This window comes from Scylla paramamosain, chromosome 3 (genome assembly GCF_035594125.1).
Source record: "Scylla paramamosain isolate STU-SP2022 chromosome 3, ASM3559412v1, whole genome shotgun sequence".
Taxonomy (NCBI): Eukaryota; Metazoa; Arthropoda; class Malacostraca; order Decapoda; family Portunidae; genus Scylla; species Scylla paramamosain.
The window spans coordinates 16,669,878-16,683,045 of NC_087153.1; the positions used below are offsets into that span (position 1 = coordinate 16,669,878).

Consider the following 13,168-nt stretch of genomic DNA (forward strand, 5'->3'; position numbering starts at 1 on the left):
CTCGCTCCCCGACGTGCCCGGACACTCGCCCTTTCCTTACATCCCCCCGCGACCCTTCGCCAGCGTCATGACATCTCTGTTGAATTAACGATGACTCGGGCAATGTACATGTTGCAATGAAGCCAATTCGGAGTTAATCATCATTCAAACTCACAAGAATCATCATTGGATCTCTCTCTCTCTCTCTCTCTCTCTCTCTCTCTCTCTCTCTCTCTCTCTCTCTCTCTCTCTCTCTCTCTCTCTCTCTCAGACAATTCAATTCATGCTACTTGTTGACGTGAGATACGTGTTTATACTGAGCGTTGTTGAGGGCAAATTTTGAGGTGTGGTGGAACACATCTGACAAAAGCATCATATATATAAATAAATAAATGAATAAATAAATAAATAAATAAATAAATAAATAAATAAATAAATAAATATATATATATATATATATATATATATATATATATATATATATATATATATATATATATATATATATATATATATATATATATATATATATATATATATATATATATATATATATATATTTATTTATTTATTTATTTATTTATTTTATTTTATTTTATTTTATTTATTTATTTTATCTATTTATTTTTTTTTTATAATATATATGACTAACTCTTTAGTCCTTGAGTAGGCAACACATGATCAAAGCAACAGGTAATGAATTATGGGCAATATTCTGATCAAAGGTGACAGACGACAGGATGACAACAGTACTGTGTTACAAATGACGTTAATTGGGCAACTAAATAATATTGAAAAACTGCTGACTTTGGATTCCCATGATATTCTCAACTCACCTGTAGTGAATTTTGTGCGAACTGTTAAGGTATTTAGCGAACAACAACTCCACTTTTCAAGTCACTTATTCAAACGCTCAGAGGTAAGCAAGCAGACAAGATTGCAAGTCTAGAGACAGATGTGAGCCTTTCCTCAAGACTGTACATCATTGCACAACACATTGTGACTAGTTTTCCATCCTCACTGTCTGCCCAGGGAAAGTTTAGTCTTGACCTGCTGACATGTTTGTTCGAGTTGGAAAAAGATTCACCAAATCCCTTAACCTTAATGGTGATGATGATGATGCAGTCCTATTGGGTACCCTGACCAGCTAAATGAGGAAGAATTACAAACAGAAATGAATATTCTCAAACGTAAACCTGAGCTGATGACACCCATGGAGGAACCAGCTGATATAGGTATGCCATCTTCCTTTGTTGTGAAGATGCTAGGTGATCCTGCTGTGGTGCATATCCTCCCAGTTTGGTGTGATGACATTCGAGGACTGTGCCAATGATTTCTTTTTTTTGCCGTACATAATACTACAGCAGCTCGAAGACACAAAGGTGGGTAGACATTGGGACAGATATGACAAGGACTGCATCGAAAGCTTTGCCAAACAGAAACGAGCCAAAAATACACAATGAAAGGTTACAAGTCAAAGAATTCCACGACATTTGGAAAAATTCTAAGCGTGATGTAAATAACAAGCAATAGCTTTTCACTTTCCTTTCAGAGAACGATGCAGGTGGTGAATATCCTCCAGAGGAGGAAGTAGTTGTGTAACATATGGATATGTTTGGTAAGAGGCAGTAACCATTCTATGCTAGCTTGCACCCACGAAGAAGCGGACCTGAGAATATTTCACCTACGATATGCCTTGGAACACGGTTCTACATCTTGTCTGGTTCGTAGCGTCGACATTGACGTGGTCACTCTCGTAGGGAAGTTTCACCAATTCCCAGACATGTATGTACCTCAGAGCAATAACAGCGGGTATCCAGTGCGAGAATTCTAGAACGCTTTATAGCGCAGAGATACCTACTCCAGAGGGATGGGGATGGAAAATGGATACAGGCTGTCACTGTTGGATCCCATTCTGGACATCTCTTCCCATTACAACTTAAGCGTGTGGGGAACTTGTCAGGAGCGGTTGTGAGGCTGCAGCTGGTTGTGCAGGCAAGATGGTGTCTTTGTAAGGCGATGTGGACCTGCACTGAACTTTGCAAATGCAACTATTACGTCAAAACCTCATTGATGTGTGTGTGTGTGTGTGTGTGTGTGTGTGATAGCCGATGTGGTATGCTTTTTTTTTTCTTTATCTCCAACTGGGACCTTTTCAGTGGACTATAGTTTACGTCTCTCTCTCTCTCTCTCTCTCTCTCTCTCTCTCTCTCTCTCTCTCTCTCTCTCTCTCTCTCAACTAGGTTTTCAATGCAATATAGTTTGTTTCTTTCTTCACTTGAGACGTTCCATTCATAAAATCAACTAAAAAAATGGTATTGTGGTTCATAAGGGATGAACTAGATAAAACTACTAAATATAGATTCAAAATTGATATTTTCCATTATTTATGTTATTTTATGGTTCAGTTATAAATTCATAATATTCAGATAGTTTCTAGAAAAGATAGTCAAAACGCAGACACCGTTTGTGTACTCTGATTTTTGGCAAATGTCTCGTGACATCACCCTTGGCCCTGATCACATGGAACCTGCTTGTAAACAAAAGTTTACAGCAAGTTTGGTGCTTTTGTCCAGTCCGCTCCCATCATTCCCTAAACACCCCTACTATAATCTTTTTCACATCTTCCGTGAAACTTGCCAGTGAGGAGCAACGTCATTCTAAAAGCAATTATTTCTGAGAGAGAGAGAGAGAGAGAGAGAGAGAGAGAGAGAGAGAATGTACGACTTAATGAAAAACATTATATCAAACTGACGTGGCATAATTAACTCACGGCCAGAAGGTAACCGTTAGACGAATGCATGTTGTGTCAATATTGTGTCAGTCAGTGTTCAGCATGATAATGAACTATATGACGAGAGTCGTGTCGAGCCAAGAGGTGTGAAAACGGTAACTGGAATGTTCTCTGTACCTCTTATTTTCCTCTCCCCGCGATACCACGTCCACACTCCCTAACCGCTGCCCTCTCCAACAAATGATGCCAGTTTTCACACAATAGAAGCATCCTGTTATTGCAAGTCGGGTGAGGATGCACGATAATTTTTTTTTTCAATGCTGAATATCTTATGTATATCGTGCAATATTCTTTACATGAAGCAAGAATTTTGTTGGGAAAAATATTCCTAGTAAATTGATTTATGTTAGTTGTATGAAAAGATTGCCAAAGAACATACAATCATAATGGATTGTATCCTAGTCCTATATGTAAAAAAAATAAATAAATAAATAAATAAATAAAATAAATAAATAAATAAATAAATAAATAAATAAATAAATAAATAAATAAATAAATAAATAAATAAATAAATATATATATATATATATATATATATATATATATATATATATATATATATATATATATATATATATATATATATATATATATATATATATATATATTCTTAAACAGGAAAATTGTTAAACATCTATCACTTCATACCAGCATTTTTTTTTTTACCTCTTATGACCTCAGCATGCCTCATCATCAGCTCTTGGCAGTGCACCATCCTAATAACACAAAGCTTAGTGACACAAGACTCACTAACAAAGTGCAGAAAGACTTCCATCACCAAGCTAAATTGTATCGACTTTGTACCGCCACACATATATGCAGCATTTCCCAGCACCCCCCCAAAACATTCATTTCAACACCCACTAGCAGGTTAAAAAACATAACACTCCCCTCACAGTCCATCCATTCAGTTTTTGGTCTTCCCTTTGGCCTGACAACTCTTGCTTTAGACTGGATTGTTTTTATCACCATTATTATTGTTGTGTTACAGAGAGAGAGAGAGAGAGAGAGAGAGAGAGAGAGAGAGAGAGAGAGAGAGAGAGAGAGAGAGAGAGAGAGAGAGAGAGAGAGAGAGAGAGAGAGAGAGAGAGAGAGAGAGAGAGAGAGAGAGAGAGAGAGAGAGAGAGAGAGAGAGAGAGAGAGAGAGAGAGAGAGAGAGAGAGAGATATTGCAAAAATGTAACTACATGATAATCTTAGCTTCCTGACAGTTGGCACAATGCAGGGAAAAAATAAATAAACATAAATAAATAAAAAATACTGCTCCCTCTTTCAGTAGTGGAAGTTTCTTCTATATTTACACAAGAAATTCAAAATCCTAAAATATTTAAACAATGACATGTATGACACCACAAAACATGTAATCTTTAAGGTATTAAAAATCAGTTGCAAGCCTACATATAATTTCAAATTGATGTTTATTTTGCACATATTTATGTATAATACTTGTCTTTTGCATAATGGCTGGAAAAGTCAACATGAGCAACCCTGTATAAGTTCAGTTTAGTCACAGCTTATTTTGCACACATCCATGCACAACAGTATCATCTTCCATGCAATGACTAGATAAGCCAACATTACTTTCCTCTGCACTATGATATATATTTAGCCCCACTATCTTTTTTGACAGTGCAGCATGTATCAAACTATTTCCTGAATAAGTAGGGCTCTGTATAATGACATGTGGCAAAAAAAACTACTCAATGACTAAAGCAAGCTTGTATATGTACATATTTACATTCACATCCTAGTAGATTAACTTCCTTAGGATTTGAAGAACTTTAACAATCATTGAAAATTTGTGCACTGAAAAAAACAAAATCAATATGGCAGTGTCAAAATGGGTAAAGTCTACTACATAGGCATCATCTGAAGGAACACAACACATGAACATACTCTACCTTGGCAAAACAGCAGAAAAGCAAGATGGTTTTATAAAGGACCAAAAAAATTCAACAATGATTCGTGGTGGATGAAGCTCAGCATTTAAAGTGATTTTCCTTCCTAAAGCCATGTTTGTTATTGTTTCAAGCTATTTGAATAAAATCTATTTTGCTGCACTACAAGAGAAACATCACATGGTTAAAAAATGCAAAAACTGAATTTTTCCTTCATATTTGTTAACATACTAGGTAGACATCACTTTGGCCCTGTCCACACGATCAAGCATAGCATGATGGGCACTCGCTTGATGTCCACTGTTGAGGCAAAATTGACAAGCAAACCAATGGAATGCTCATGCCCATGGCTGAGCAAAATCTCCAGATATGGCCATCTGACAACCACCCATTAGCCACCAGCAGCAGAGTAAAACCATCCAGTGTCCCAGTGAGTATGACACAGACTTTGCCCAGTGAATGGACAAAATTCACCTGGCACTGTTCAATCGTGAGGACAAAACTTAAAGAGGTGTCTAAATACACATATTCACAAACATTCCCTTACATATTGGCCTGCACAGTGGGCCTCTAGGTAAAAGGACCAATTTTCACTGCACCATACTGTGTAAAGGTCAGTTGCAGAGCACATCTGAAAATTTCTGCAAAAGGGCCTAATGACAAAGTACATTATTGATTTATATTAATTCTATCTTCATTTCAGATAATTTATGAGGCCTGGGTGCCAGTCCTTCCACTGAAGATTCCATCTAATTTCTGACTAAATTTTGCAGCCAAGAAAACACCCAGCACACTGAGAAAGGGGTTCACTTGGCTAGTGTGGCACCAGCTTCAGATGAACTGGTGAGGGCACATGCCTCATTTCCATTTATTATGAGCACATATTAAAAGTAAAAAGTATTGCATACACAGATATCAATGATGAGCTAATAAGGAATTTAATAAAAAGAACAAGCTTGCATTGTTGGAGAATTATGAAAATAGGGATCTCTTCACCTCCTAATAGAAGAGTACATACTGATCATACATGTAAGGTCTATTAATAGTACATACAGAAATGGTTGAGACCAGTGTAAAAGGTGAGCATTAAGCAGACTTCTGGAGCAGACTTCTGGATGAACTGTATGTATATAAAAATTAGTTTTGTTCCAACTTTCAAATGTATTTTCTTGAACATAAAACAAAAATGTTACTTTAATGTTAAGATCCTCATGCTAAACAACCTCTCTATCTATTTTTCCTGGAGCTAAGATGATGCAGTGGAGGAAGTGGCCGGTAGCTTGACAACAATGCCATTAACACACCAACATTACAGCAGAAAAAAGCAATACCTTCCAGCCATATAGGCACAAATGCATTAATTCCATGAAACTCAAGTAAGTATGCTGGAAGGAGCCAGGAAGCTTGAGCTCCCACCCAGAGTGAGGCAAGCACGAAGGCTTTCTGCCAGGAAACACTGAGCCGTGGCACCACCAAAGGCAGCAGCAAAAGGTACCACATGAAGTACTGAGATGTTACAACCTTATTAAATGTGACAAACACAACTGTCTGAGTAAAGAGTGCAAAAGGTACATCAAAACGATTCCTGAATTTATAACCAAGAGCCAGCACCAGTATCAGCTGAGGACCAAATGTAGCAACACTTAAACCTGGGATGTGGAAGTCTGCCCCAATATAAAGGAGATAAAAGTACACAGAGAAATTATGCCTTGTGTCAATTCTAGAAAAATGGTAGAGGAAAGCTTCTTCAATATATTGCTCACCATAAAGAATAAATCCCATGCCAGTAAGACCTACAAATGCCACAACCGTGCCACATACCAATCTCATTTTTGAATAATTAGGCAGAAACTGCTTCCAGCCAATTACTTGCTGATTGACACTAGATAAGGACAAGTATAAGGGAAGACAATAAATTACTGAGTACAATTTAAAATGAACTGAAGCACCTAAAAAGATGCCAGCTAAAATATGAAGCCTCATTTTCATCATGTAAACAGTGAGCAAGACCAACACTGCCATTATTGATTCTGCACTTCCTCGTGTGGACACCCCAATCACTAGTGGGTTGTATAACCACAAGAAGGAACATTTCAAGGATGTTATCTTACTCTGACCATCCAGTATTAAAATTTCATATATGATACGAGAAGCACAACAGTCTAGAAAAGAGAAAAACAATTTTCCAAAAGCAAAATTTAATTGTACATTTGGCATCAAGAGCCAAGCCAAAAAGGGAGTGTATCTGTATGTGTGGCGATCAAATGGTGACCCACCTTCCACAACCTCCCGTGCTGCATCGGTGAACACGTGGTAGTCTACATCAGTGTATTTCAGAACATTAGTCCGGTCATGGTATTCTCCATATGAGACAAAAATTAATCTCACCAGAAACCCAAGAAACATGTGGACCTGTATGACCTCAGCTGAGGATGACCGTGACCCTCGAGTACCAAGCCCCATTGTGAGAGAAACCTTTACTACTTCAGTTTTTTTTATTCCAGTAGTGTCAGTTCTACTTCATAACACACCTATACCATGAAAGCACACAAAGACCTATGTCTCACAATTATGGTGAAAAATATTTTAACAATACTAATAGGCTTACTATACTCTTATTTTCATTTTCTTAGCAGCTTCAGTGATGCACTTTTTAAACTTCTGAAACTCTGCAGAACAATCATCTTTTACAATATTCTCTCTAAGTGCCACACAGCGAGCATATTCCACAGCAGATGGACTGCACTCTCCAACCAACTTGGGATACAGTCGCAATCGACTTTGAGCCCTCTTTGCTGTTTCCATCCTGCCAACACACTTTTTACAATGGAGAACCTAGCTTCTTACCTAGGTCTTGGGCCTTCAATGGGTCCCTTTATGAATATATCATAGATTGGCCTGCTAAAGAGTATGGAGACACCAAGAGTGACAGCAAGGAAGTGAAATTTGTATGGATTGCGGCGGGCCCAAAGTTGTATTGGTCCAATCTTCTTTGGTTTTGGCACCTGAGGAAATTAATAAATCAATAATTATACTAATACTAAAAATTCATAAGCATTATAAAATTATGCAAAAAAGATCAAGAAACCTATCTGACAGATTTGTAAAACACCATTTTCCTATACAACCACATGAAAAATTTGTATAAAAGGCTAGAAATCCAATTGAAAGGGAGTAACAAGAGGAATAAAAATAGAGATCAAGGATCTCCCATCTCCTCACTCCATCTCTTTTAAATCTTTTATGACACACAAAGAATACAGTGACTGTATTCTTTCAAATTGTCTGCAGAATGAGCAGAAATTAATGACAACATAATATTTCATGAAAGACAGAAATATCATGAACCTTGTAAGTGAAAAAGAGGTAGTTTAATCAACAGTAAACCATCATGTTTTAACAGAACATCCAGAACAATTTTTTCACCAACCAAATAAAAAATTAATAAATAAATAGATAAATGAATAAATAAATAAATAAAATAGATAAGTAAATAATAAAAAAAAATTAAACAAATGCAAACTGCTTTTAGTGTTAGTGTTCAATGCAATTTAGATTGCATTGGCTTTTCATCCTTCATAAATCCAACAACAGGTGATGCAACATATTTTCAGATGATTAAGAGCTAAGGATTACATCAATCATGATGTAATCCTGCAAATTATTCAAATAAAATATAAGCATTGGATACAAAATGATAAATTCAATTCAACTCAAGCATGTCATAAAATAAAATTCAGAGAGGACACAAACCTACATGGACATAAAGATTGAAAAATTATATATCAAGCATATGAGAGGTCTTTCATTTCCTAGATAAGGATATGATGAAACAATCAGTACAATGATGAAAAAAAAAGAAGAAAAAAAAAAAAAAAAACTAGCTCAGGCCTTGTATACTACAACTACATAAATACAAATGTGCCATCATCAAATATCACATGAATGTCAACTGTGCAACTATTTTTTCATAACTGGGACTCATATTCCTTCATCAACTCTTGTTACCCTGTTGACACTCAACAAACCTACAGACATACACAATTTGATAATGGCGGAAATGACTGTACAATTACTAAGTTCAAAATAAACCATAAAAGGAAACAAGATCCACACCTTATATGAAGATGGAGGAGCTCCAGCCTTCAGGTTCAGGCTGTAAGTCTTCTGATGTGGACCAGAAGGACCTGTGAGACCTGGCTGTACACTGCTGGGTGCTGAGGCCTTGACATCTCTCAACCGTAACTGGTTACTATCAGACATTACTTCTGTAAGGAAAGAAATTGATCTTCCAATACCCTAATGTGCATACACAGTGGGATATTGTTTTAGATAAGAGTTAGATAATAGGGACTTCATAAAAAACAAATAAATAAATAATGTTACTGTACGTAAAGGTACGTATGTACCTTACGTCATTATTCCTTGGTAATCATAAGTGAAATGTTCAATAGTTTTCTATTTGCATGAAGATGTGTAACATGTGTAAGTATCAGTACTCAATGCTATATGAAGCACCAAAGCTGATGCTCACTTGTTAGTTGAGTGTGGTTAACCTGCTGGTCACCTGTGGGCATCACTCATGGCCAAGTAGTGCTCAGACAAAGACAGGCAGGAAGGTGACTGAGGTAAATACTCTAATTTTGTGGTAAAAACTGATTGTCATAGTGTCAAGTTGATTGCATGTATAGTTAATGAATACTGTAATATATTGAAAGTCTTTAATATCAGTGTATAATGTTATTGTATAAGTAAATGAGACCGAGAACTTGTTTGCAGTTCTTACAGTCATGCCTACCTCATCAATAAATGTCAGAGCGAGAGAGAACTGCCTTTCTTCAACCCTAAGATGATGGGTGTGATCAGTAAAACAGATCACCTGAGAGCTAATGAAGACCTGCCGGTGCAGCTACAGTAAGAACTCGATCCCACAAGTAAGAACTCAATCTCACAAGTAAGAACACGCCCCACAAGCAAGAAATTGGCTCCACATGAGACTGTAGCAAGAGTGAGTCACGGGACGAAGGAACGCTGACGTAAGCCTGTAGGTTGATCTTTGAGGCCCCGGGGTCAGCTCTATCCTTGACGATAACCACTCCCTTCTATCCACAGTGCCTTGCCACCATTTTGTAGAACCCATGGTCACAGGCAAGAAAGTATAATAGTATGTATGTGCACTGAATTGAGTAGCCTAAGTGAATGAAAATTACCCACAATTAGCTAGTATTAAAGTGGTAATTTTAATTGCTCTTTCAGTGTCTCAGTATTGACACAATTAAGTTGTTAGATATGTCTGATACTGAGGAAATTAATGCTGTACATGGCCTTAGGGAAGGTGAGGATGAGCAAGTGGATAAGGGTCAAGCTTATAATGAAGAAGTTAGTGTTGGGATGAGTGCTGACCGACAAAGGAAGGGAATATCAAGTCAGTGTAACCAAGGGAAGAGCAGAGTCCTATAAGTGTAAATGGAGCAGTGTTACCAGCAAAATTAGGAAAAGACTAAACATTGTAATTAGCCCCTTAGAATTAGAGCCCATGTCAAATGAAGCAATAGAGGAATTTCATCAGTATTATGTGGAATACCCAAAACTGGTGGAGCTAGAGCAAGAAAGATCAGAGGAGCTAAATGAAGAGCTGGAACACAACCAACGAGTTCACCATGAAATCTTAGAAAGTACAGAAAGTAAAAGAAAAGAGTTAAAGAGTGACAAAAGATCAAATAGTTCTAGCAAATGGTCTAGGCATTCTAGAGTCTCATCTACTTCATCATGTTCATCAGCACAAAGAAAGTAAGAAGCAGCAGCAAAGGTAGCCAGACTTAGAAAGGAAATGGAATATCATGATAGTTTAGCAGAGGCAGAAGTTATGTCAGCTAAGACAAAAGAAGAGGCAGAAGTTATGTCAGCTAAGACAAAAGCAGAGGCAGAAGTTATGTTAGCTAAGACAAAAGAAGAGGCAGAAGTTATGTTAGCTAAGACCAAAGCAGAGGCAAAAGTTATGTTAGCTAGAGACCAGGCAATGTCCTCAGAGAAAAAAAGAAAGAGATTTAGCAGTTGCCAGTGCAGAGCTTAATGCTCTTAGCTTAGTTGAAGAAGTAAAAAATGCTTCCAGGTGATGATGAAAGTGTAGGGAAGCAAAGTTATCTTCAACAATACATAGTCACAAAATGAAATGAAAGCACAAGCAATTGCAAATCAACAAAGTGACAATACCATGCCTCACAAATATGTTACATTCCATGACCCACAGGAACCTACCTCCTGCAATAGAGATAATGAATTGATGACAAATGAAGTAGATAGACAAATAGTTAGTGAGCCTCAAGCAATGAATCTCAACCCTACAGCTCAAAGTTTTGTACCAAGTTCTCGTAGACACACTCATAATGTCAACATCCCTAATAATGAGACAGAAATGTCAAGCTTCTTCCCATCCTGGGGAAACTTTTGCAATTAACATACCTGATCCCAAGTGGTGCCTCCGTCCAATAGAACCTAACATTTTTGGTGGGGAACCCATGGAGTTTCCAAGTTGGATGAAAACTTTGAAATTTATGTAGAATCTAGAACTTCTAATAGTAGAGCGAGACTTGCCAACTTAAACAAGTATACAACTGGTGAGGCAAAGGATGCTATTAAAATGTTAATGCACTTTAACTCTGATGCTGACTATGGGCAAACAAAGAAAATTCTTAGGGAGAGATTTGGAAACAAAAGTATCATAGCTGATGCTTACACAAGAAAGTTAATGTTACCAATCTCTCAGCATAATGGTCCAACATTAACAACATTCTCAGATTTTTTGAAGTGCTGTCTAGCTGCAATGAAACACACTTCTCATTTGTCATTTCTAAATGACCCTAGGGAGTAGAAAGATGCTAGCAAAATTCTTTGATGAATGGAGAAAGCAAGTAATGACATATCTTGATACTAAGAGTAATAGCAGCACTCCTAGTAATGATGAAGAGCACCACCCATCCTTTGAAATGTTATGTAAATTTATCCAGAAGGAAACAAAAGGAGCAAGCAATCCCTTTGTTTCCTGGGATTCAGTAAATGATTGGATCAAAACTCAAACAAAAGCAGCCAAATGGAAACCAAGGGAATCAAATACCATGACAAAGAATAGAGGGAGTAGAACTTTCATGGCTAAATCAACTGAGGAAAAACCAATGTCTTCATTCCAAAGTAAAGGAAATGTACAAGCCAACAAACAGTATCCCAAGGAACAGGAAAGGAAAGGACGGTTCTGTCACTACTGTACGAAGGAACATGATTTTGATGATTGCAAGGAATTTGTCAAACTTGACGGTAAAACCAGGTACACATTTCCTAAAGAAAGATGGTTATGTACAGGTTGTTTAAAAATGGGTCACAAGGGAAAAGATTATAGAAGAAGGAAAGTATGTAAAGTATGTCAGAGATACCATCCCACAGCTCTTCACAATGATGACATGACAAGAATTGAGAGCCAAAGGGTGCCAGAACAAGCAACTCAGCCTAAAGGTGATAAACCCACAACAGTAGAAGCAAATAAAGTCTAAGTGACAGAATCAGTGACACATGACATGCACACCATGATAGTTCCTGTATGGTTACATCATGTTAGTAATGAAGAGAATGAAGTTTTAGTGTATACCCTGCAGGATGAGCAGTCTAATGCTTCATTCATCAAGGAAAGCACTCTGAATAAACTGAGAGTTAGCGGGCCATCAGTGTCACTTAATATTCACACAATAAGTAGAAAACAAATCACTGATTCTACCAAAATTCATAGACTTAAAGTGAGAGGTTATAATGAAGAAGTGGAAATACTAATCCCTAGCATATTCAACAAAAAACATTTCAGCTGGATAGAGGCAGATACCAAGGCCAGAGACTGTTTGTAACTGGCCCCACTTAAAGGCAATCTCTGACAAACTAATGAAATATGACCCAAATGTTGACATAGGACTCATTGGTCTTGATTGTGCAGAAGCCATTATGGCTGAAAAGCAAATAGTAGGTGATAGTAAGAAGTATCCCTATGCACATAGGACAGAGCTAAGTTGGGGGATCATTGGTAGAATCTCTCCTCATACAAGTCCAGTGGTGACAGTCTACAGAACAGTGACACAAGAAGTAGAAATCAATGAAAAAAAGAGGGTTAATTTCTTATTGGTTCCTACTAAAATCAAAGAGATGATTAATCCTTCTCAAGTGAGAGATATGTCTGAACTTGACTTCAGTGATAGAAAGTCAGCTGACACTCCATTACCATATGAAGATAAAAGGTTTATGAGTAAGATGAAAGAAAGATTACATCAGCTGAAAGATGGGCATTATGAGTTACCCCCTTCCTCTTAAAGATAATGTCAAGCTTTCAAACAAGAAACTATTAGCAGAGCAGAGACTCAAGAAGTTAAGTGCTAAACTTGAGAAGGATAATCAACATAAAGGTGATTACAAGGTGTTTATGGATGATATGATTACCAAAGGTTATGCAGAGATCATACTGA

At 37.1% G+C, this 13,168-nt stretch overlaps 1 protein-coding gene across 1 annotated transcript; it reads right to left on the reverse strand.

The window, feature by feature from the left end:
• Positions 1 to 4,176: 4,176 nt before the first annotated feature.
• On the reverse strand, positions 4,177 to 8,930 carry LOC135091668 (GPI mannosyltransferase 1-like). Its single transcript, XM_063989505.1, has 2 exons — positions 8,787 to 8,930; positions 4,177 to 7,675 (listed from the first exon to the last, which is right to left on the reverse strand). Exon 2 carries the CDS (start codon positions 7,131 to 7,133, stop codon positions 5,898 to 5,900), a length of 1,236 nt encoding a protein of 411 aa, XP_063845575.1. The 5' UTR covers positions 7,134 to 7,675; positions 8,787 to 8,930; the 3' UTR covers positions 4,177 to 5,897.
• Between the last annotated feature and the right edge of the window lie 4,238 nt (positions 8,931 to 13,168).

Bases quoted from the DNA above. Each gene is read 5' to 3' on its own strand.
- LOC135091668 (XM_063989505.1), bottom strand. From the start codon at position 7,133: ATGGGGCTTGGTACTCGAGGGTCACGGTCATCCTCAGCTGAGGTCATA.